This window comes from Branchiostoma lanceolatum, chromosome 19 (assembly GCF_035083965.1).
Source record: "Branchiostoma lanceolatum isolate klBraLanc5 chromosome 19, klBraLanc5.hap2, whole genome shotgun sequence".
NCBI classification, from domain to species: Eukaryota; Metazoa; Chordata; class Leptocardii; order Amphioxiformes; family Branchiostomatidae; genus Branchiostoma; species Branchiostoma lanceolatum.
In genome coordinates, this window is record NC_089740.1 from 6,597,041 (window position 1) to 6,624,747 (window position 27,707).

At 38.6% G+C, this 27,707-nt stretch overlaps 1 protein-coding gene across 1 annotated transcript; it reads right to left on the reverse strand.

Moving 5' to 3' along the window:
• Positions 1-1,240: 1,240 nt before the first annotated feature.
• Positions 1,241-26,316, reverse strand: LOC136425453 (ceramide synthase 1-like). Its single transcript, XM_066414304.1, has 7 exons — positions 26,044-26,316; positions 12,492-12,651; positions 11,726-11,906; positions 10,830-10,991; positions 6,799-6,946; positions 5,856-6,025; positions 1,241-5,299 (listed from the first exon to the last, which is right to left on the reverse strand). The coding sequence occupies exons 1-7, from the start codon at positions 26,275-26,277 to the stop codon at positions 5,215-5,217; spliced, it is 1,140 nt and encodes a 379-aa protein (XP_066270401.1). The 5' UTR covers positions 26,278-26,316; the 3' UTR covers positions 1,241-5,214.
• Between the last annotated feature and the right edge of the window lie 1,391 nt (positions 26,317-27,707).

Sequence of the window (27,707 nt, forward strand, 5' to 3'; positions counted from 1 at the left end):
ACGAAAATACAGGAGTACAAAAACAGAGGTGCGATTCTGATGGCAAAAAAAGGGAAATTGAACATCACAAATAGCAGCACACAATTTACAGAGGTAATATAAACACATCACTAATTCCTCAAGCATTCACGTGTGGCCTTAGCTACATGTATCATTACTGACCAGACAATATTATTATAAACAATACAGATATTAATAATTGTATAAGTTTACTCTGTGACATACACATCCGCCTCCAATCAGAAAGAAAGCAAACTGAAAAATATAATGTTGGCTGACCCACAATAGGCATACATAAGCATAGGCATTCAATACCGATTCCTTTTTATTTCTGTACTACTCTTGACAGATTTCAGGCTACCTAACTGTAGTGATAAAAGGCTTCACCACTGAGGCATTGCCAAAAATAATACGACCACATTGATTTTTCTTGTTCCTCAAAAAGCCTATTTAGCAGAGCAGGATGAAAATTAAATTTCATGTGAATTGAAGTAATTAAAACAAAAATTGGGTTGCATAATAAAGCCTATACCTGAAATGATTTTTTAACATGATAATAATTTATGTAATACTAAGTTGAACTTTAATAGGAGAAAAAACAATGGCAACATAAAATTACTTATTAGTGTCAATCAAATTTTGGAGTGATATTTATGGAAACAAGAAACTAAATAGGTTTGAACTCATGTTATCATACATGTATTGTACCAACAACAATAATGCATAAAAATTAACAATGAATATTTTACAGCCTCAAAAATACACAAAATTGATTAATTTGCAAGCTACAATATGAGGTGGAATATTCTTATGAATCAAACAATAACAAGGTGATCTGAGTTTGTACAGTGCTGTGTGTACATGTAGTTTAGCCAGCCATGTTGGGGAGGGGGGTGGAATACTATGTGAAATAGATGCTGTATTGTAACCTCTGTTATAGTATCAAGGTCACATCTGTTTAGTTCCAACTACAGCACTAGTGATAGAACAGCAAAAACTTGTGAAACTGCCGTCTTTTCCAAATGTAAACAATACGAATTTGGACAATGTATGAGAAAACAGCAGAGATAAAGTAGAGACTTTGTACTACTTTTTTGACAAATGATCGGATCAAAGAATATTCCACCCCTAACAACTGAGTGTATTGCACAAAGTTGAAAACAAACAAATCCAATCAAAAAAATATATTCAGTATTGACAAAGGTAGTTCTCATGGCAGTGCAAAAGATTACGAGCAAAACATTTGGATGAAGTTTATTGATCCACACATTCATTGACGTAAACTCACTATTTACAAGAGTGCTGAATTCTCAATAATGGTGTTAGAAGCATGTTTCTATTGCTACTTTTGCAAGTTTCTTCACTTACTATTGACAACCTTATTGATGATCTATAGCACATGGCTATTTCTAAAAGGCTTTGAGATGTAAACTTCAGGGTTTAATGAAGTGTAAAAGGATGGCAACAATGCATTAATACTGCTGTTGACAAAGGGGCCACTTATTGTAACAGAAGCAAGAATTGGCTGTAAAAATTGCCGATCAGAACACAGTACATCTGCCAATAGAGGTATGGAGTGTTGCAAGCAAACATATTTGTATGGTTGCAAAGATTAGGATTTCTGTCAAAATGCTGTATTCTTAGAGGCTTTGTGTTTTAATCTGTTGTGTCCCAAAATTAAAAAAAAAACCCACAAATTTAGTCCAATACAGCATCAATAGATTGCTGAATTACTAATTTAAAGTTATTAATGTATTCCTGAACAAAATGACGTGGGGAGGGGGGCAAAACACAAACCACCTTTTACATGTTTATCACTTACTAATAGGGTAAAATAGTTTAATTGTAACCTTCCAGGATATGCATCCATTGGTGACAACCCCTTCGCCCATTTGGCTTAACACTTAAAAATGCAAGAAATTGAACCACAAAATTGAGTTATATCATCAAAGTGCAGCATCTAGCTTAGGTATGGCTTTAATAATTACAATTATGTATACACAAGGCAAGGCGTTATTGTTCACAAAAAACACTCTGTTGGACCTCAATATTATACAATGAACTGAAACATTTATGTGACATACAGAATTTTGTGTGGCCTGTGTTACCTGACAAAATCATACAAATTTCATAATTTTCAACAGTCAGCAAACGAGATTTGTGGCGCTATTGAACACACGTATGTCTTATGTGATATTTGCAGTATTCATATGTTAATAATAATATAGCAAGAAAATTAACATCTGATGTGGCAACAAATATCAGCTTAATATGAGGCAACAATTTAATCCTTGTCGTTTGTTTCAAGATGTTTGCATTGTTTCAACCTCAACTCAAAAACTTTTAAAAATCCAACTATGTCAAATTTCCAGTCTTAACCCAGCCATTCAAGATCTTTAAAGCTAAGAGTTACATTTGGGACATGTGTACTTTTGTCCATAATATACATAGAATCTTAAAGATCAAAATGCTTGTATGCTTAAGGAATGTACATAAGACCTGTTTTAGGAAAGTGTGCAACTTTCCCTGCTGTCCAATTGTTACTCTTCATCTAAAAGGATTGAAGTGGTTATGAATAATATGCACAACATAAGCTTGTTATACATACAACCATTTCTGTCCACTAATAATGAGTAAACCTATTGTTTCATACAAAACCTCACAAGCATTTCAAATCATGTTCTATCCCTAAGCAGTGTATTGTGGGTAATGATGCATCATGGGTAATGGAGCATTATGGGTAATGTTGAACAGTTTGTGATCTAGGACGGATTGTGATGGCAGATTTTGAGGGAAAATGTTGTCAACTCAGACGATGACACCAACTTGGAGTCATGTCCTGAATTACAACAGTTTGCCTATGATATATACAATTTACATAATGAGCGGTATGATTTTGCATGAGTGGCACGCTTTACCAAAAGAGAAGGAAGAAACTATCAGAGGAATCAAGGATTCCAGCTTGCTTGCTGACTTCCATCAAAATCCATAACTTCACAACCAGCTTGAGGACTAACATGCAAGAGTGTCTATTAGTAAAAGAAGCCTCCGCCCCTGAGGCAATGCCAAAAAAAGTACCAGTGTATGTCATAGCAGGCAGACAAGATATTGTGAAGTATCATTACTATTTGCTCCATAGATAGAACACTAATACATGACCTGTTCATCTAAGACAATGGAATTATCAGTTTGTACATTCACTGACACTTAGCTACATATTAGATAATGACATTATGTTGTATCATTTCACATGTTCAAATTCAAAAGGAGTTTGCAGAGCATGGCTATATACTTCTATGCTTTATGGAACTATGCGTTTCGATGGAACTAAAGCAATATTCTATTCCACAAACCTACGTGTCATCCTATACATTACATTTATGCTTTTTGTCTGTGGAGTTCCACAATGCTTCTACGAGCTCCATGGAGAAATTACGCACTACCCCCTTCAGGAGCTATTTCACTTTACTCCACGGAGCTCTGCATTATTCTAGTACACGCATACTTCACGGAGCTACCCTACATTTTTACCATGATATTTCACATCACATTTTACATTAAGTGAAAGGACTCAGTCTCAAAATGTGAGATTTCATTCCCTTTCAAGGTTCAGACAGTCTTACTTGCCAGCAAAAGAAACCGCATTTCAGTACAAACATGACATTTTTGTTCTTCAAGTTTCAATTTTTTTTCGTACTTTTGTTACCTAATGTACTTGCAACCTTCCAGGCCAAGACTGCAGTTACTTTTCCACATACGTGTGCTCAGAGATAAACATTTACTCTTGAAAAAAATCTTGTTCGCTGCGGAATTTAGGAATCAAGTGAAAGCAAGAAGACTGAGAATTTACATGTATTATCAGTGTCTTTGGGAAAGTCTAAACTTGACGTACATACATATTTTTTTCTCGCAATTTTAACATAAATCGTACACTTATTCCCAGAGACATTGACAGACGAAATATTCAATGCATAGCCATAGGTTATGCCACATACAATATTCATTCATCAAATTCATCTTTTTACAATATTATAACCCAAACCTCTTTGTGCACATACCCTGCCATCTCTTAAAGTGAACATCCTTGTTGTGTCCGAAAATCGCAAAACTATTCCCACCCAAGTTAAAATGATTTGCACTTGCACATTTTGTATTGCACTCCTACAGAAAAGGGACTGGGCATTTACTATGGTGCTTATTACTTCACTCTGGAAAGATTCTGTCTGAAAGATATTTAAGGGGCATACACGTATGTACAATTATCTGCAAACCATAGAATGGACAGGGAGGGAAGTCTACTTGGTTTTTCAAATGGTCGCTTACACAATCACGATAGTCTTTGAAAACCAGTAAATGTTAAACAGTGGCGAGACTTTCTTACACTTCCATTTAAAAGTTTGCTTTGTACGTGGGTGGTGATAGTTAGTAAAATTTCGTTCAGATCCCCAAGAATAAAATCAGCTTTCAATAATAATAATAATAATAATAATTACAATTCTGTAAATACGTGTTCAAACTTCGCAATGGGCCAGTATAGAAGGAACAACTTCTTGCTTAATTTCAGACAATTTTTGGAAATGTTCAGCTATTTTTCATGGCTAGTATCATAAGTACACACATACATTTCTTACGTTTCCAGACATCATAACAACTGGCCTCGTTTAATGTGAAATTACAAACCAAAATCATCTCCTTTCAGATGGAACTTTAAAAATTGTGTATCTTGAAGTTTGCCATGACTCACTGATCACATGACCAATCACATGACTTACAGGTCACATGACCAGTCACATGACTTACAGATCCAATGACCAGACATCCATTCCATAGCATGAGATGATTGGCAAAGGCAGCAAACGTTGTCTTGTTGGGCATCTATTGTATTGTTCTAATAATCTTAGACTAACAATTCTCAATACCCAGCTTATGTTCAACACTCGCTTTGTTTGCAAAATGCTTTATGCTGTGGAATGACCTCTGTTACAGTAGCCAGTGACAAGACCTGTCATTCTCAGGTCATATCATTATCAGATTATCTAACCAACCAATCACAACCTATATACATCACATGACCAATCACATGACCATGAACCAATGTGATTGGTCGCATTACCCCAAGATTAAACGACATTAATAAGGACACAACATAATACAATTTCCAACAATAGAAGTTGACCTTGGCCGGGAAGGTCATCTGAGAAGTGTTAATCGTCACTACTCCATGGTTGCTTTTGGTCGTTGCCTCTTGATGACGTTGTTCTTTGTTTCATCGTGGCTGCAGTTGTCCTGCTTAACGTTCCTGTATTTATAGAGACAAGATTTCATTACAAGTGCTATTCCAGGTTATTTTCTAATAACTAGCCAAAGCTGAGCCCTTTGTCATGTACAACTGACTGTGACTGGTGGAGCTGGGTCAGGTGACCAAAAGAAACAATGTGATTGGTTGGGCTGAGTCAGGTGACCAAATTTAAGAGTGTGATTGGCTGGCCTGCATCAGATGACCAAGATGGCTACCTTCATGTATGATGTATAAAACAAAACAGTAAACCTAACAGATAACATATGCAAGCCAATACATAAATAATGTTTACCTTCACATGGTCTAGCCTAACAAACAACTGCTCTGTTTATTCTTAGTGACGGTACTCAAACACATTTATATATATCGTGACCAGCCCGTCCTACCACTTGCTACATTAATGTAATCAAACATAAAAAGGTCTGTTACTTTACAAGTTACCATGGTGGTCCAGGCTGTTGACCTTATTTGTTTTGAGTGGAAGAATAGGAAGAAGAAGAGGAAGAAAAGTGGCAAAATCCCTTTCTTAAAGGTAAACAATAAACACAACACTTACCCATTCTCTAAGGGACCGTTTGGCCCATTCTTGACCTTTGGACTCCCATTCAGGAGCAGTGTTTCTTTCGCCCCCGTTTTCTTGGGTTTTGTCTCGATGTCAGCTTCTCTGATGTCGTCCACCGATGACATCTGTCCCGTCAGCACTCGGAAGAGGAAGATCATGATGAACTGAAGAAAAGAGACAAAGTCAAAAGTTTAGTCTCTTCAGTGATAAAATAATACTGTCAGTTTTCAAATATTTGCACAATGTGCAATCATTCGCAAAATACTTTTTTTTAAATGAATCTAACAATGACATGTTTATATGTCCATGTTCCAATAGTATGTCACACCTAACAAGCTGTCAACCAATCAGAGAATTTTCTAAATGTTTTCTTAACTAGGAAAAGCCAACTCTCTGATTGGCTGACAGCTGGTTAGAGGCCACAAAAGTGGCTAGAAACCACAAAAGTGGAAACCTCAGCCTGGATTAGCAGATCTTCCCTTTAGGTATATTGTTTAGGCCAAAAAAACAGTTACTGAAGCAACTGGATAAGATTTTGAAACAGTCAGACGTTTCAGACAGCATCAACAGTCTTTCATCAGCGACTAAACTGGAGTACAGTCAGACATTTTGCTTTAGTAACTGTTTTTTGGCATATCTTATTACTTGGATGTCTAACTTTCATCGACGCACACTGTAAATGCTGAAATCTTTGTGGTGGTTTTATGTTTGTGGTTTTTGCGGGGAGCTTGTCACTGCGAATTTAAAACCACTGCGAAATTTTTCCCCCTCCTACCCCCTTGTCTACTATTGTCTCAATTGCGAACTCAAAACCACCACAAACACTCCAATTTCTCCCTAACGCGAAATTAAAACCATGTGAACTTGAATGTATTTACACTACTGTATTAGGCATTGGAGAATATACAATGATGTAAAAAAATAAAGGACAACTCACAGAAAACCAGTAGACGTTCATGACCAGGAGTACCCACAGCAAGACGTTGAAGAACAAGTAGAAGGGGAGGTACGGGACGTAGATTCTACTGAGGTGTCCCGTGGAGTACAGCACCTTCAGGGGGAACCAGTACAGCCGGAAAACAAACCTGTATGGGGGAGGGGGGCAGGACGATCAGTAATTGTAAAAGTATAGTCCCATAGCCTATTTGAGACCGTAGGGGCAGTGGGTTGTTATCTACAATGTCTAGGGCACGGTATTGGAAGGCAGGGCCCAACTCTCTCCTTCCACTGCCTTTATTTTACCTCCCCGACCAAAGTCAGGTACCCATTTCTACACCTGGGTGGAGTGAGGTAAGTTGTGTAAAGTGCCTTTCCTAAGGGCACAACATCGGTGGCATGTCAGGGGATTTGAACCCAGGATCTCTTGGGTCCTGGGTCAAACACCCTAATCGTTACGCCAACACGACGCCACAGGATATCGTGTTGGCGTAATTGTAACAAATGTTAACAGGGTTCTGAATGTCAAAATACTGCAATGTGCAAGAGTGTAGGGAAAGGGCATCAGAGTCAGACAACACTGCAATCAAAGCGCAGTAGTCAGTACGTACGTAAACTGTCAAGGGAAAAAGTGTTAAATATTTTGCACGTTTGCAAAGCAGTGCCCAGTCTATAACAAAGCATCAGTACATGTGTTAGGAATGCATAGAATTCAGATGTTTAAGCCAATAGAAGTCAGCAGTCTCACTAGTTCCAGCACACAAGCCTAAAGGAATCTGCAGAATAACTGCATACATTTTCTATTCAACAGTCACTTTAATGGTGTTATTGGCATGGTTCTAGCCAGTATATGTCATTTAATTTCTATTTGACAGAATTTTGTTTTGCAAACAACTGTTACAGATATACATTCTGACAGAAAATATTGACATGCTATGATACATGTACAATACATGGAAAACATAGAAAATCTAGACCAAAAATTTGATTATTCCAAAACAAACATGTGGGTTTGTAGTTAAAATTGACATAACAACAGAAAGTAGAGCTGGCTAGAGTCATGCTAATTCAGAAAAACATATTCTACGAAATAGGCGTTAGTAAACCAATGAAAAAAAGGAAAAAGAACTTCAAGATGGCGTCTCTTCTCCTAAGAAAGAGACAAATAAAGTGTGCATGTCCGACATTAGAAAGCAATTACTGTCTTAGGTGTGGTTCATGCCAGAACAAAGACTTCTCTGTAAACTGTTTTAATTTCCATGTACCACATACAATTTATTGTAACCATTAATTTTGTTTAAACAGGCAGATGAATTTCCTATTCTGAAAATAAATACAACATTATAACAATTAGTGTAATTCAATCAAAACCCAACACTCATGGTTTACCTGTACGCGTTAGGTTAGGCTTGACGCGGTGAAAGGCCTTTCCACCCCTGTTGAGGAAAACAACACACAGACACACAAGTCACTCTCTCCTACCCAATGTTGGGAAGGGGGGTGGGGCGTACAGGGGGTGTCCGTGTGCGCACCCATTGTCCCCTGGGGTCCATCTACCGGTACCCCCCCTACCGCGCCTCAGAAACACTCAAACAACTGAAAACAAAAGGTTGGAAGCATGTGAGCATGTTTTGTCTCAAACCATTCGATCTGGATTACGTAGCACAAACCAGTTTATTATCCTGGTTTCCCAGACTCTCTTACAGGAAACCCAAGCAATATTAGGGTCCGAAAAATCAGATTTTGTAATTTCTATACACGATCAGTTCAAACAACACTATCACAATCTATAGCAATGTCCATGATGTAAAAATATGACGTTGTTGTGATGTGAGAACTCACTGAAAATCGTGGCCGGAGATTTTGTAGGCTATCTAAGGGGAAACTAAGAGGATCATCATACGGCATGATTTTGCATGGTTTTAGAATCCTAAAAGTATGAAGATATTATGCAAATGTGCTAAACAATGTTAGTAAATGTCACTGCCATAAAGATTTCAGCATTTTCTTTGATTTCCATTTTTTGGCCCTACCGTATTTCTTCTAATAAAGGACGCACTTTTTTGACATTTCAACCTTCAAGATGAGGCTTCAGGTCAAAGCCAAAGTCGGGGTGCGCACTTTATCTAGGTTTTCTCTCGAGAAAAGTCGCGACGTAAGTCAGGAAGTCACCGATTATTACCCCAGCAGGCTAGCCCCGTCACTTCACCGACACGCAACGATAATTTATGCATGTTCTGTTCTTATTCATGTTCTTATGTTTACAAGATAACGATGCTACATCATACGTATATTTTTGAAAAGGTATTCTAGATATAAAAATAATTGATTTAGCGATATTAAATATCAAATTATGAGACACCAAATAACGCTGGGTGTTTTCAACCGCGCGACTATTTCAGTGTGTAGGGCCGGCCATAATTTCGTACCCCACGCCGCTTGTACGAGGCCGCTTGCGACGTCAATAATTTCCTAACCACCCACACGGCTGCAAATATGGGCACATCGTGCGTATCTGTAGATATTATTTATCAAAAACGTAATAGCTAGAATCTGAAATGTTCCAGAGTTCGCTTCAGCGGGAGTTTTGTTTTTGTTTTGACGGATAAAACGCGAAAACCCACGCCGCTTTCGGCACACTTCCGGGTTCATTGATCGCTAAAATTACGCAAAAGCCACCATCAATCCGCAAATAAATGTATGCTTTCCCGAAAACATCTTTTGGTTTTGCATTTTCTTCACCATAATGTTGCTACGTAGTCGATAAAACCGCGTTTTTATTGCGTTTTCATGTGTAACATTTCAGACAAAGAAAAAACTTCGACCGCGATTCTGCTGCCCCATGATGCACTTCGTCTGCAAAATTCCCGCCTTTAGCTGCAGCAACAACCAATCAGAGACGCGTAATGCGATCATGTGATGAGGATTACGTAATACGCGAAATGCATATTGGGGCAGCAGAATTTAAACAATATGGCGGCGGGCGATCGGCGAAATGAAATGATTTGTCAATGCAACGCTGTATTTTGCGGCATAAATGCCGAGAGACGATCTTTTATTTTATCTCAAAATGCGTTTTACACGTTTGTCTTTGACTAGCCCGGTAGAAATCAAGCGGATCGTCGTCTGGTCCTTCAATATCAAGGAAGTTAGTCAGATATCCTGGCGCGAGGTTCTCAGCGTGACGTTTAAACTTCAAAACTTTTTACTCAAAATTAGAGCGGAGTAGAGGGTTGTGTTGACCCCAAATAATGGTAATGTTTTCCCGAAAATTCCTTGAAAATGGAACAATTAAGAAAGACACCAGGACTTCATAGCGTGCCGAATACCGGGGCGTGGTCACATCTTGGAGACACGCGCCGAGCGACGGCGGCAGATCGGGGGTGCGCACTTTATTAAGGTTTTTCTGTGAAGTATCTCAGCTGGCGAGATTGGGGTTGCGGTGAAGCCCAAATCGGGGGTGCGTCCTTTATTAGAAGAAATACGGTAATATTGCTTTGGTTGCCTTATAGTAAGAATCTATGAAAAAGACAAGATAATAACACTGAAGAATGATGCTGGTGGTGAATATCATCTGAAAATTTGACTTGCATACAGCATAATCATGAAGAAAAAGTATAAACATATAAACATAACTATGAAACCAACTGCAAGTTTTCTAACTTAGTGATTTATTCTTTAAAACATATCAGTTACCTGGATGTCTAACCTTCTTCAGTGTTTAGGCCAAAGAAAAAGAAATGTTGTGTTTAGTCTTACGGTACAAAACAAATTAGGGTTGGAAGGTAGGAATATACTGTAAGTCTTGTTTCTTTCACTGTAACTTTATGTTCACTGTTTTCACAGTCACCTTTGTACCTTGAACATATCATCACCGTGAAAAGCCTTTTGTAATTATTCATGATTCCTTCACACGTTTGTTCTGTAAATCACTTGCCGCCACTGTGAAGTTAAAGTTCAGTGAAAATGTAAAGTTTCCTTACACCATGAAATTTTGCTACCGTGAAGATAAAGTGAATTACAGTAACCTACCAGGTGAGCCCAAACATTCCACAGCCGAAGTTGGACAGGTGGTCGTTCATGGCGTGGTACTTTCCGCCGCGGTTTTTGAAGTAGACGTTGACCTTGGTGCACTCCAGGAAAATGTCGGTGATGTCATGTAGCCAGATCACCAGCACGCCGATGTTATGATACCTGTCAATCAATGTCAATCAATTTAATCAACAAAATTTAGGCATCTTGCTTTTTTCCATCTTTTTTTGCACTCTTGCATTAGATTTAGAGTCTGCAGAGGAGGTCATCCACAAAATTTACTTGCTGTGGCCTAATATATAGTAATGACAGAGGGAAAGATGCCATGATATATGATATATATCTATGCACGAAAAAGAAGAATACTCTTTCAATTAACACATAAAACCTTCCTGTATATTTAGCTTCAAGCTAAGATATGATTGGCTTAGAGATAATCAGATTCACTTACACTAATACTTCAAAGCTTCAAGTATCAACATATTAAGATGTTTTGGTAATGTGATATACAACATTAGCTTTCTAATGGGGAGGGGATTTGAGTTGAACATTCAAGCATTCCTACAGTATATGAAAGCACTTCTATAATTGGCCAACAGCAGCCCTGATACACCTGAGGATGAGCTGAGAAGCCAATGAGAGACAGGGTAACATTGTGGTGAATGAGCATGACCACAGAGTCCTTTTGAGTTGTATATCCAAGCATTCCTACAGTACATGAAAGCAATCGTCTAATTGGCCCTGACTCATTTAAAGATGTATGAGAAGCCAATGAGAGACAGGGTAACATTGTGGTGAATGAGCATGACCACAAAGTCCTTTTGAGTTGTATATCCAAGCATTCCTACTGCATATGAAAGCACTCGTCTCATTGGTCAACAAAAGCCCTGACTCACCTGAAGATGTATGAGAAGCCAATGAGAGACAGGGTAAGAATGTGGTGGATGAGCATGACCACAGAGTCCTTGCGCCAGGCGTCCATGTAGAGCACTGCATAGATGGAGTGCAGATAGAAGCTACACTGCACCAGGTACAGGGCATAGATGTCCGTGGGGATAGACATCCCCTTGTGCCAACCTGTTGAAGAACACAGAATATAGATTGAACTCTTTTTTTTAAAGGAAATATGGAGAAGCAACTATTTTTGGTAATTACATAACAGTATCAAAAATGTTGGCTACCGTAAACATGTACATGTACATCCAAATGACTTGAGAAGGGAAAATGCTGAAAACAGCTTTTGAAAAATGAGGCTCAAACGTTGTAGTTATGCTAAGAAGAAAACAGCAAGCCTAGAAGTAAATACCAAAGTAAGCTTGCTGTTTAGACATGTACATGTACATAAATGGACAAGTGTACACACACGCACACACAGATCGTGCACAAAAGTACACACATGTACACACACACACACACGTGCATGCAAACACAAACACTGATCTTGCACATACATGCATACACACACACACACACACATATACATTATTATGTTACATACATTGTACATATACACACCTGTACATACTCACATACCGACACATACCGACAGACACACACGCAAACACACAGACAGGCACACACACATACACACACACATATACACACACGCACGCACACACACACACGCATGTACACCATATATCATTCTACTCCACTCCTTACCTGTCCATACAGAGGCAGGGTCTTGGAAGAAGGTGTATCCCTTCCCGAGCAGCAGGTGGGATGTGTACAGCCATGACAAGGAGTAGAACAGCACCTTCCACGCACTCTCAGGCATCTTCTCCTGCTCCTTCTTAGGGAGGTTGGCCCATCGACCCCACGGCTACAGAAGAAAACGACAGAACAATGAGATATAAAAACCGGATGTTCTACTGCAGTACCATACAAAGTTGCTAGGAGACCCATTATCGGATGTGATCTTTGTTTTCCCGACAGTCCCCACCTACCAAATATTTTGAAGATCAATACACAGCTGTCTACAAACAAAACAATTCACACACCCAACCACAAAGGTACCGAAAACATAAATTTCTTGGCAAAGGAAATGGAAATGCAAGTCAAGTTTACCATTCTTTGTTAAATTGATTTGTTTTCCATAGTATTGACACTACAGTTTGCAATCTTTTTTCGGGCAATCCTTGTATTTTACACAATTCATAGACAACAGCAAAGGTATTTGTCATATATGTACCACTATCAAAATATTGAGCTTCAAGTCAAGGACTCAGCTTACTGAAAGGGTAAACGGATAAAGATGGATATATATCTACAATACATCCATATGACATATGACAGAAAATGGTTATCAATTTTTATATCTTTCTTTGTTATATTGATCTGGAAACATCAATGACTTATTGTGAATGTACCAGAGAAATATCAGTCCAAACTCAAAACATTCTGTTATAAACATACTGTTCTGTTAATGTGTTATCAATGTTAAAAATTGTTACTTAAGTCCGAAATTTGAGGCAAACTTGGTTTGCTTGCAGGGCAACCAATTTGCATAATCTTGGTCGCCTCAAACTCAAAGAAAACTGGGTTATCCAAAGAGGCCAGGTAACCTCCATTGTGGACACCTATACACTAACAGTCAAAGGCATAATTAGCATCCAACTACAGCTAGTTGGGGTGGGAAGCCACAAGATCTAATGATACCAACAAGGAAATATGATTGGGTCACAGCTAATTGAATTAAACTGAACATAATGCCAGCATGGTCCAGAGAGGCATTGATTGTCTGCTGCATAATCAACACCAAGACCACCAGACAATATCTGGGGCTTAATTCAATTAGGCCAGACTTGTCAGTCATTTCATAGGCAGCAGCGGTTGCTTAGCAACCAAAGAGGTTACATCCTGTAGGACTGATTGGTTCCATAGATCAAGGTGATAAAACCAGGTCAGGGTTGGAAATACTGTATCATGTATATAATGAAATTTTCCCAGTGAATGTATGTCCCAGTTCTCCATGTGTGGGTATACTGTACTTATTTGAATTTACCTATTTACAAAAATGTATCCCCCCAGTTTTGCATGTATTAGAAATACTATATACAAGTATTGTAAGGTTTTCGTACTGTACATGTATATCATTAAATTTGCATGTATAGAAATACATCATTTGATTTTTCCGTGGTTCTACATGTATGTCCATTATAGTCTATACATGTAATGTATACTAATGCAATGTACTGTGCATTATACAGTATTATGATGTATTAAAGGCACCTGTTATTGTGAACACAAGACTATTGTTTCAACCACAAACTTAAAACCACCATGAACACTCCATTTTCTTTCTAGCACGTCGAAATTAAATCCCCGTGAACTCAAAGTGATTTACAGAGCCACTTGCATATGCAGTTTAGTGCATATAAAATTGGAGCTGTGCAGGTATTTCTGATTTCTACCTATACCTAACCTGTACTAGTCCATGTACTGGGTATATACAGGTTAGTGCAGGTAAAATTGGAGCTGTACAGGTATTTCCAATGTCTACCTGCACCTAACCTCTATGTTGTCTCAAACTTACAGCAAAACATTGAGAGCCTTGATACTGTGGAATTATAACAAATGTCCCTTGGAGTTAAGGGTTCAATGGGACTAATGCGTTTCCATGGCAATGGCTACTTGGCACTTTCCCCTTCATAATGAAACAACCCCTTGCTCAGAGGTAATTCCATATTTCTGGGAGCAATTGCCTTTACCTATTTGCTTTTTCCCTAGCCTATTACTGTACAAATGCACATGTAAGATTAGCTTCAGGAAATTCTATTTCCTACTTTCTGAGCCAGTGTCAGTATCAATTTCCGTGCCATGGTAGACTGAAGTATGTTTTGTACACGACACTCAATGCTACTTGAACCATATTTAGTACAACACTGTTAGCGTTGCATACTTGTAGTTACGGTGTGAGTAGTGTTAAACCAGCACTGCAGAAAAATTGTGATCTTACATGTACCTAAATTTTCGAGTTACTGTAAGTATAAATGCATTTAAGTTTAAAGTGATTTAATTTCTCGGTAGGGATGAAATAGAACTTGTCCACGGTAGTTTTAGTTTCAGGTTGAAACAAGTTGGTAGGGGGTCAGATTACGAAACAAGCATTTTCGCGATGAAGGTTACTACAAAAACCTCAAACATTAAACTACCGCAAACTTAAATGCATTTACAGTACTGAGTAGGTTTTGGCAATTGCAAGGAAGGAATTCATCCAACTTGGAGACAGCAAATCTTCGCATAGACAGCAGAGTTTCTTCTACAAGATGTGTAGATTAAGAGAAGCTGTAGTTTTAATGGCGATGCTAGGGGGAGCCCCAAAACATCATCCATCTACATATTGTAAGTAACTGTACATCGTCACGAGAACGTGTATATCTTATCAGATGTACACAATTCAGAACACATGCTGGACTCTGAGATGGACTTTAATATGACCTAATGTACATGTGAGTCCTTAACCTTTATCACTCTGAAGTAGCCCTTTTGGCACTCCATTCCCTATTGGTTACAGAGAGGGCAGCAGGGAGAAGGTTAAACTATGGCCTCAGGCTAAATTTGGGACAAAAGGCCCCAGACCGTGAATCGGGATTCACCTAGGCTAGGGATTGATCCCAAATCACAAATCCTGGTATGAAAAGTCCCAAGCATCGGGTAGGATCGGCGGATCAAATCTGGATCAAACACCTTGCAAATCCTGATTCGCACATCCTAGACAGTCTAGTATGAATGGTGGAATATGTTATTATTGGACAGTCCCTAACAAATCATGAGACCCCCTCACAATCATTTACGATCTGTCCCTATTGCATAATGGTAAACTTCTGACCTTCAATTTACCGTACATTCATTAATTGCAGCAAACATTTTTCTGCACCGGGGAAAAACAAGAATTTGCAGGCAGAGGATACTGTAAACACAGTTACTTTCCCATTGATTTTATTTCGCAGTGGGTGGGGAAAAGGCGGTCTTCACGACGTTGAATTTGCAGGTGAAACAAATAGCTGGTGTCATAAGCCACTGATTGTAAGGTTAGACTAACACCACTGATCCCACCCATCATGCCCATACCATGTCATGATCTGTTACCAGGTACAAAGTCTTCACTTGGTCAACCTTAAGCTTATCACACAAGACCCTGAAAACAAACTGACGAAGGAATTCTCTTGCTACACATTCATACATGTAGGAATAGAATTGTCTATGTTACAGTCAAACCGGTACTAACTATACATGTAGTACTGGTGACTACATTGTACATACATGTATACCTGTTAGTTACATAATGGCATGTCATGATCTGGTACCAGGTACAGATCTAGAGTCTTCACCTAGTCAACCTTATCATACAAACTCCCAGGGGACCAGAGCAAGGGTTGTATATTGGTCACAAGACCCTGACAAACAGACCAAGTTTTGAAGTTAGCTTAATAGACTTTCAGACTGAGGCAGTAGGTTTTGTAATTAGTACATTTTGCTGATATTCTACTTTATTTTATGTTGTGCACCAAAATTTCTTTCTAGGCACCTACTATAAATCTTTAGGTAAGGCCACACCATTTAAATTTCTTGGTTAAAGGAATTCTTAAAAAAATGCTACATTGCAAAATCAACAGGAAAACAGAATCTCAGAGGAAAGTTTGTACTTTGGTGCACACATTTTCTGTTTTCATGATTTTTTTTGGCTAAAATTTAAAAAAAAAATCTGTTAACCAAGAAATTAAATTGGTGTGGCCTAAGGTCTATTCCCAAAAACAATTTTGAGCCCTGTATCTAAAAGAATGGAGTCCCAGTAACCCAAGCCTACATATAACCTTGAAGTTGTGTACATGTACAGTAAGCACAGACTGGTACAGACAACACGCTGACTCATCACAACAGCCAGGAAACCAAAGTCATTTCAAGGACACAGATCACACAATCAGCATGTTTTCATTACTCACTACCTTGGGTCGGGATTAAACCAGAAAACAACCCAATGAGTCGTCCTACTGTAAATGTTCAAATTTTTGCTGTGGTATACTGTAATTCTTTCACTGTAACTTTATGTTAACTGTTGTCACGGTCACCTCTGTACCGGGAACTTACATGTATAATCAAGTTGTGAAAAAACCTGTTGTAATCATTTATGATTCCTTCACACATCCATTCTGTGAATCACTTGCTTAAGTCAAAGTGAAAATGTCCATTTTCCTTACACCATGAAATTTTGCTACCATGAAGATAAAGGGAATTACAGTATAAGGTTTGCAGTTTTCACTATGAGGTTTTCGCCTAGCTCTTCACTGCGAACTTAAAACCATGGGTAAAATGCTTGTTCAGTCTTTTGCCTGCCAACCCCATTATTTCAACCGTGAATTTAAAACCAGAGCGAACACTCCATTTTCTCCCTACTGCAAAATTAAATCCTTGCAAAGTTAAATACGTTTACAGTACTCCAATCTGTGTATGCCTGAAGATTTGGGCCAAGGACTACATACATGTAGATCAGGAAGTCTTAACACTTGGCTTCAGAAGTATGTATACTATAGGTTTCATTTCTTCACTTAGCTCCCAGTCCATACATGTAGTACTGCATGTAAACATTGAAATTACAGTGCAAAGTTTTTCAAACTTGAAGACTGTAGGGGCAGTGGGTTGTTATCCACTGTGTCTAGGGCATGGTATTAGAAGACGGAGCCCATCCCTCTCCTTCCACCGCCTTTTACATGTACCTCCCCAACCAAAGTCAGGTACCCATTTTTACACCTGGTTGGAGTGAGGAAAGTCATGTAAAGTGCCTTTCTCAAGGGCTCAACATCAGTGGCATGTCAGGGGATTTGAACCCAGGACCTCTGGGTTCTGGGCCAAACACTCAAACCATTACACTAACGTTACGCCACACGGCAACACGATGCCACACAGCGGGCTAAAACCAAGGGTTGTGCCCTTATTTAGAGAAACTCTATAGTGTTAATGCGCCAGGGATGGCTTGAAACACTGGTAGGCAAATGTAAGACTTTTTTTTTTCATCAGAAAGTAGAGTATACTCGACTAGATCTCTATTCTCATCTGACTGACATCGAATAAGGACTCTCAAATACTTCACATAGCAAACTTTCAATGACCCCTCTTTGACACGACAGTTGCACAGATGAATTTAATCCTAAAGCTCACATTAAACAACACAGAACAGCTGTTAGAAGCCGGTGCTATAGCCTTTAGTGTACATGAGTATATGTATGCATTGAGTACTAGGATTTGGGAGGTCGTGGCTTCAAACAAGGGCTCTAGCCAGCTCAAAATTTACATGTATTCCTGTCATCCCAAATCCCATTTATGGGAAAATCTTAAAAACTTTAAAAACACTTTTTTTCTGTCATTATGTACAAATTTCTGTCAGTGTTCCATTTCTGGTGTTTTGGCATGGTTTGTTCTAGTTTGGAGTTTTATATCTTTACACAGCGATTTTTGTCTGTCAAGGTTGATAGAATGGCCTTGAAACAGTTCCATCATACACAGCAAAATTCTGACAAATGATGGAATGATGGGCACTGGTTCAAACCCCAACAACTGGTCATAGACACATACATGTACATGTGTGTATTTTTGAAAAAAAAAATTTCAAAACTTCTCTAGTAGTACATTTCACAAGTTGTAAGTGACATATTCAACATATGCAATTGTTCATACTACATGTGTACTGTATACTTCCAATCAATCATCCAAATATGTTGAGTAAACAAACTGACTTCCTCTGTGAGCAATGTTGAAGTGACTGATCGGTCCCCCAGAGCAGGAAGTTGCTATCACGTTGTGCCACGGCTGCATTTTTCTGCCATTATCAAGATGCACCTGTCCTTACATGATAAAAACTTCCATAGAGAATCGTCTACCCAAGTTTTGGTTGTCTGCACGTGACAACTGGATCCGCAACTATGATGTTATCAGTACAGACAACAATGGCCCAAAACTCCAGTGTCTAAGTTTCAGACATTCAGTTATTCTAGGGCCACACAAATATCTTTCCTTGGTTTCTGGACATTTAATTTTGTAAAAATTTGTCATGGTGTGTGGCGTCGCTGTGGCATAACTGCAGGGTGTTTGGTCTGGAACCTAGAGGTCCTGGGTTCGAATCCCCTGACATGCCCTGTTGACGTTGCAACCTTAAGAGAGGCGCTTCACACGAATTACACTGAAATGAAAAGCTAGGTTCGGTTAGGGACGTCCCTCGGATAGGACATCAAATGGAGGTCCCATGTTTGAGGAAGGCCACACCTCGAGCACATAAAAGAACCCACCACACTTATCGATAGGAGAAGGGGTCCTTCCCTGTGTGAGTGGATCAAATAAATCTGTCCGGATATGCAGCTTTTACTGTTCAGTACAAACCTGGTGTGTTACGCCATGTACCCTCAGGTTTGGGCCAAACACCCTAACCGTTTCGCCAACACTATGCCACTAATACATTCAATTCAAAATGTAAAAAAATGTTTTCTTCAGAGAAATTTTGTTCTTGAGCTTTTCACAGCTGTTCAGGTGCAACTTTGTTTTTTAAGTGGTTGAAATCTTGAGAGGGGTAAACGCACTTCGCACATGCCTTGTGAACATAACAACGGTACGGAAACACAACCGGCGCTTTATATTTCCAGTGGCGCGTGAAACTGTCGGGTTCTTGCTGGGTCAAAACATAAACTAAAAGCCTGTGATGTGGACACCCCTGTATAGGTACTTGAGACATTCCGAAAATGTTTTTTCTGTGCATGCGCCACTCCCCATTTCTTTACAACTTCCATGTTGAGGGGTACTTCGCTTATCATGTAACCTTTACTCAACTTACAGATAGGCTGAATGTTTAAAAAAAAAATTCAGTTACTGGTAGGGGAACTGCTGTTTAGGTATAGGTCCTGGACCAAAACAATTTGGCCATGCCCTAGTGGTGTGGTGTGGTGCGCATAGTATGCACTGGTGTATTAGCCCTACCTACATTGTACATTCAACTTACAACTCTCTAAAAAGTCTAAGCTATTGTTAACATTGAACAAGGTATTATTCTAGAGATACAGGTGCATTCATTTTATATCTCCCAAAATACTGTAAATGTAGAAATGTTCGTGGTGGTTTTATGTTTGCGGTTTTCGCGGCAACCGTTTCACCACTAACTTAAAACCACCGCAAACATTTTTGTCCAATACTGTGGCAGTATGTGACTATAGCACTGCTGCGAACTTAAAACCACAGCGAACACTCCATTTTCCTCTTACTATCTAGTTTTAGTGCGAAATTAAAACCACGCGCACTTTAATGCATTGACAGTACCTGGAAGCAAAATACCAGTAAAAGAGGTTTGAAACTTTGAATATTTACATTTCTGTACATACGAATAATAAAAATGTATGGAAAAACAACACAGCTGCAAATAGCATGCATTTAACAAAAGGTACTGTAATTATCATTGGCTCTTTTTTGTTTTCCAAACTTTGTCTACGATTCCTTTTGGGTATACCTGTCAGTCTTATTATCATAACAATGAAAGGCCCTCAGGCTCTAATTGTAATTGCTATGTTTCCCGTTTATTTTTGTCTTTGTTTATACATTTACATTGTACCCACGTTTACAATCACAACAGCTATTGGCAGTTCGCATTTTCTGGATGCTTGGTTTTGATCCTTGGTTTTGATGGAATATTTTGAATGCAAAGTATACACCTGAAGGAATTCACAACAATTATAGAGAAATGCTACGTAAATAGAGCACAGAAATGGGTACACATACAAATACATGTAACCCTAACCTAAACACAAATCTACATGACCTTGACCTTCATGCAAAGGTTAGGTTCAGGTGTATATACAACCCTTGTTGCTACAATAGCCTGTTGCTAAGCAACACTAACCCTTCCCTTTCAGGAATCAATATCACAAGTTTTTGTAGTCAACATGGCTGTAAGGAGGGGGGAGGGGGGCAACACTACATGTTTCTGTATCTTTATTGTAATACATCTACACAGTACATGTGCCCATATATGTATCTGTACCTGAACATTTTGTACATGTGCTCATACCTGTACCCGTACAAAAATGTAACTATGCCCATACTACATTTATACCTGTGCTCATGCATGTACCTATACTCATGCCTGTACCTGTAATATAACTGTGCTCATGCCTGTACCTGGCTGTACATACATGTCGTATACTCATGTCTGTACCTATACCTGTACTATACTCATGCCTGTTCCTATACCTGTACTATATCTGTGTTCATGCCCGTACCTGTACTATACCTTTGCTCATGCCTGTACCTGTACATATACAGTACTCATGCCTGTACCTGTACATATACTCATGCCTGTACCTACATGTATACCTGTACTATACTCATGCGTGTTCCCATGCCTGTATGCTGTAACTGTACTCGTACCTGTAAAATCTAAAGTGTATCAATGCTTATATCTGTACCTGTATTTGTACCTATATAATCTTTATATATGATGTATACTCTGCACATGTAACTGTATACTCTGTACCTGTATATGCATATGTAAATGTTCCTGTGCTCATACCTGTACATGTACCTACATGTCAAGATATCATGAAAAACAAATCCAACATAACAGAAAGGAGTTTTTGTAATATTGTATGCGCAATGAAAACAACTAGCTTTGATAAGCTCGTTATCTTTATGGTAATTCCTATATCTATTACCTAATCACACTAGAATCTTAGAAAATGCCTACACGCTTGTGATAAACAAACATTTGAGACCCAAATCCACCTATAGAATTTCACCTAACAGTTTATATACAGAATGCCATTTGAGAATAACAATGGTTGTTTGTGTGTATAGAACACACCTTTACCAAGAAAAAAGAAACCTGAGTTTTACTTTTCCTAGTTCTAACTCTATGTAAGGGTGAACAAAGAAGAAAGGAGTGTAGAAGGGGTAGTGGACTGACTAGTAGTCTCATCAAAATGTGCCTGGGGCAATTTTTGTGAGGGAAAACTGCAAAACTGCAAGGGCCAGAAAAAAGGTGGCTCAAGATTTCTCTTTGGGAATACCTGTAGGTGCACTGGTGCACCAAACCTAAACATTTAGGTGCACAGAAAAGATTTACAATAACAATTAATAATAATATGCACCAAGTATTTGAAGCCCTTGAATATGTGATGCTGCCTTGGAAATATTATAAACTTTTTAAATCAGAATTCAAAATCATGTTTTGTTTTACCTGATAAATTTTTGACAGGAATGTTAGTTTGAAAGGACTTAATTTTGCGGTAAGGAGAAAATGGAGTGTTTGCGATGGTTTTAAGCTCATGGTTGACAGGATTATTTTCAATTGTGCCTTGTTAGTATTCGGGCATATTTACCATAGCAGGTGGCTCCAATATATCAAGATACTGTACAATCTAGATCTACAGTATGTAGTGCTTTGACAAAGGGTAGTTAGGCAGAAGACAGAAAAGAAATGTTGGGGGTTGTTTTGCAAGGTCACGGCGAAAACTACGAACATAAAAACACAGTGAAAATTTCACGATTTACCGTATACACACTAACACAGGGAATAATACAGGCACAAGATCTTCTGTGTTTCTATGCTCCGTGACTCTTCAATTACCAAAAAAATACACCGTTGCATTCGCAGTGAATAGGTCAAAGTGAAAACTGCGAACATAAAAACAATGTGAATTTCTCCATTTACAGTATTCACTTGGATTATCACAGAAACGAGATCTGCAATGTTTTTGTGCCCCCTGACTTTTCAGTAACCAAAAATACAATCCAGTTCCGGAAGATCTATTTATATATCATGGGATTGCACAGTTCCTCCACATAGTGACATCAATATATCAATAGCCAGCTTTGTCCTGACTAGGGTCATGCAACTACATTTGTATAAGCACCTCAAATCTTCCATGACAAAGCAAGTTAATCACTTTGTTCTTGTATTTGAATTTAAAAAAATTGTTAATTGGAAGATCAACGAAAGTAAAATGTGAGAGGAAATTTTTAGGGTATGTATAAGTCAGAATCAATTTTTCGTCTCAACCCCCAGTTTTTGTCTTGGCATCTTGTTGAATTTCTATTTAGAAATGTTAGTGAACCGATGAAATGTATTGTTGTGGCCTAAGGTGAGAAAACAAATCAAAACGACCACGCCTTGCATGCAAGGTGTACCCAGAACAATGTCAAGGGGTTTTGAATGTACCTGTACAGTGTACCAAATCAAACAGTCTTTCTCTTGGTTTGTGGCAGTTCAAAACATTCCAATTATTTTCCTTTAGACCTTTAACCTTATTTCATATACCTTTGTCCTTCCTTTGCATTGGCATACCCGACCATCTTCCATATTCCAACCTTTGCAATTTTCCTGTCTTTTACTAAAATATATCATTTTTATGGATTTCTTTTGCTAGGGAGGGGGGCAAATTAAAAAATGGATATGTTGACCTACATGTATCTTTTTTCATCAACAATTCGTGGAAATGTTTTTATTTAGATCTACCAGACATTCTGCTGGGCAATTTTTATGCAATTCCGGAGTCCGAGTTTTTGAGTACAAGCAAATTCTACTTTTGTAACCTCTCTCTTTCTCTTAGCAACAAATTCAAGTCCAAAATAGATTAGAATAAATAACCGGTGTCAGTGTTATGTATACCCTGATATCGTCATCAGATAACACATGATAATGACTACCATCTGTGGTCCACATACAAATCATAATTTCATCAAACTGGAAATGCCCATATTTCGAATTAGATGTACCAATTTGCAACTATAATTTCTCTGAAAACTGAGATGCACATTTCACATACGTCATGTTTGTGAAGTTACGATACTATGAACGATTTGTGAAACACGCCCTTTTTTTTATGTTGCACTTTTCGAGTCATGCCGCAAAATTCCAGCTAGGTGCAGAGTATAAATTATTCAGTAGGGATCGGCCCAAGGGACAAGGGTAGATTCTAAATGTTTTTCAACATTATTCGAACCATTTACCAACAATGTCTGTACTGATACATAACCTTTACAACAAACAAGTCTATGATTTTCAAATGGCCCTCAAAATTTTGAAGCATTGATATGAATGTTGTATTTGAGTTATGTACTATGATACATGTTATTATGTTTAGCCATACCTAGTATGGCTCAACATATTGTTTTTGTTCACGTTCTTCTTCTTCTTCTCCTGCCATATCTTCAAATGGAATCTACTCCGTCATTTTTTGGGCCAAACGGCCTGAAATTTGGCATGTAGGTAAAGATGGCAAATACCCTTAGGTGATTTTTAAATTTTGTTGAAACAGGCATTAAAATCATTTTTATGGAGGTTTTTTGGGGCATTTTTAGACAATTTTTATATTTTGGGCTCCTGTGCCCTGGTATTGCAAGCAAGTGACCTGAAATTCGGTACAAGGGTGCCTTGAACATGTCCCTACAGGACTTCAATCACAATTCTGGTGTACATCACTTCAGAATGCTTCATTTTGGGGACTTTGGGCCCATTTTCAGACCAAAAACAGGCCAAAAGTGGTATCCCCGTTCCATGTTCTATTTGGTGCTGGCCAAGGAATCCATGTTCTATCTAAGGATCCCCGCGTTCCATTTGCCACTGGCCAAAGAACGCGTGTTCTATTTAGGTCACCTGAGGTCATATTGCAGGAACACACGCAAGACTTTGCAGTAAGAAGCTCTTGGGGTCTCGCAGAACTTGTAGAGAGAATTTTTTTGCACGGGTGATTTTTGAACAGTCAATTTATGCATCGGGAGGGAGATTGGCGAAGTATGATGCTCTCGCAAATGTTGCCTTTCTACATGCAGTTAATATTTCGATTTGCCCAGGCATTATTTTGGGACAGCCCACTTCTTGCATGGGGAGGAGTATGGCTAAACATGCTGTATTTGCTCAGGGGCAAATGACGGCCTTTCTAGTGTTCAAGTTGGGTTGTCAGACAATGAAAATAAACATACATGAACACACAGCCCTCTATATGAGTAATGTTGCAATACCGAATTATGCATTCATGATACAATTATCAATTCTAATTATGCAGTCTACGACATTTTCACTGTAATTTATGTTCTGAAATCACTCGGAGTAATTACACCACATGGTTTATGTGTAGCGAACAAAGGATTCGATAATGCCATGCACAATATAAATTTCAAGGTCTAGAATACTAGGACAGAAAATATGATATAATAATAATGAAAATACTGTCTTATGCTCAAAATCACTGACTCGTCATTTTGAGACTACAACAAAGGGTCAGAGATCACATCCTTTGTTTGTTGTGTTTCTCTCTCTAAATATGCAGATCAAAGTACAAACCAATATTCCACGTTATCGTGTAATGGCGGACTTTGACATTTGGCAGCCCGCGTGATCAGAAGATTTAATCAATACACGCATCACGATAGACGTCAACGGAACATGGCTTCTGTCCTGGCTTTCGATTGGACGCAACATTTAACGAGAAAAATGCTACGTTTTAGAAGACCTGTTTGAAAAATTATTAGAATAAGATACGTAGTGAGCATTTTTTTTTTTTTAATTATTAATGATTACGTTTAAAAACCTTATCATTAGAGCTGCTGAGATTATAAGATGTTCATAGATATAGACTGACTTAAAATATCTTCTTTTCTTAAAATTCTATCTTTTAAATTTGGTATCATGGATATTTAACAAAGGAATTGTTCTTGTTTGATTGAAACCTGCGATAGAGGTGATTATGTACATATCCACCGGGTATTTATGTAAAATAATCCCTAGGGGTAGGGCATTATGCTTTTCTACGTGTATGTTTTTTCACGGTTATTTTCACGCAGCACAAAAGACACTTTCACCACTACACCTGATCAAGGAAATACCCTGTTAGAAAAAACACTGAGTCTATTTACATGCCTCTTCAACATCCTTTGACAAGAGGAGCGACAGGTGCAGTTTAAATAAGAATCCCGGCATTTTTTTCTGTAAAGAAACAGAAGCGAACATGTTTGGAATATAGGGAGGGTTTCTGTAGCTCGCGGGCGGTGTAAAATGTAACTTGTCCGCCGGTCCCTCGGGGGTGTTACGCTCTACCGGAAAAACACAGGATGTCGGCTCGAGACGAACATGGGCGGCTTTCCAACACCTTAACAAACAAGCCTCATGTCTTGTGTTAAAAATGTAGAAGACAGAAGGGATATGTAGGAATATTTCTGTGTTTAAACATGGGAAACGTACCTTGAACCCGTAGTTTGTGGCGACATAGCGAACTACAGTCCACGCCGCGGCGAACAGGACAAGCAGGGTTAGATCCACCTTGGTCACGAACCCGTACTCGAAGACGTCTTTGATGGAGTCTTGTAGCGTGGCTGCGCCTTCGTAGTCCTTAAGATATCCTGTGATGGCCGTGTAAACGGAGCTAGCCATGTCTAGGTAAGCCGGCATGGCCGTGTGTTCTCCTACCGCCGCCATCTTGCTTCCTGCTAGGATGAAGTCATCAGCCTATTACGTCATCACCCTACGTCACGGATAGTGTGAGTCAAGGGTGAGTAACGTGGATCGCGTTTCTTTCTTTCCTTTCTCTTCTCTTCTCTTCTTTCTGTGTTTTGGGTTGTCTTATGACTATTTTCTCTTGTTTTCTTTGGGTATTGCCTATATATATGGCCTTTGTCGGTCAATATTGACCATGGTAAATTAACTAAAATCCATAGAAACATGAATCACATTTCTTTCTTTTCTTTCTCTTCTTTTCCTTCTGTAGTAGTTTTTTTTGTTTCTCTGGTGTGTCTTTTCTCTTATTTTCTTTACGTACTGACTACCGTAAAAGCATAAGCTATTTGCTCAAGGGTTTCTTTCTTTCCTACGTTCGTTCGTTCTTTCCTTCCTTCCTTCTTTCTTTAGTCAAGGAGGTTTTAGCGAAACTTTGGCTACATGTATATTCAAACTTTACTTCCGAAGTTTTTCTCGTGTCCTGTTCAGATCTGCTTGGCCTTTTCTATCTGTTATTTCCTTCTTAATAACCTTGATCATTTCAATCCTTTAATTTTTCTACCTTGTCTTGCTTTCTCGTTTTTCTACATTTATAATGAACGCACTATCTCTCTCTCTCTCTCTCCCTCTCTCTTTCAAGGTTTCTTGCTCTTTTCCGTGTCTTTTCACAGATAAACAAACACATAAACAAAAGACCTAACTGGAATGCATTATACGATTATCATCAGCAAACATATCTGCACACAGATTAAAGGTTCAAGTGTATTTGATATGCATATGAAGCACCATGAGGCCTGCAAGGACTATTTTCATTCATCTTGAGCCTTCGTGCATTGGATTCACCACTAAAAAAAGGCACAAAGAACGAGCGAGACTTTGAAGAAGGAATTAGTCAAAGCCATAATTCTGCTTGACTTCCATACACGAGGCTTGTGAAATATCCTCTTCGTTTATACGCATGACAGCCTTTGAAAGGTGACATTGTTATTAGGGCAAATCCAACTGTTTATAACATACAAGTTCACACTGCTCTGCAGTGACGGTCTCACAGCGACATCTAGCAGCTAGTGTAAGTATTGCAGTATAGATATCAGTTGTGCAAGCAGGCACGTAGCAGGCTGATTCTTTCTAAAGAATTCACGCAAGCAAACGTTTCAAAAGCTGTTACTAGACATGATATGTAGAAGATGAAGTTCCAAAAGACTGTGTAGCATTATCAAACGATTGGGTCCTTTGCTCTACTCTAATCAGATACTGAGATGCAGCTGCCTACTCGCCTAAGCACATTATAACAGGTGACATCTGCACTGCAGTTTTCATTTTACCTGCTAGAGTACGCTGTGAGACGGCCATTGAAACGCAACGTTGCTCATATTGTCCGATTGATATTTTACGAGTTTGTAACAGCCTAA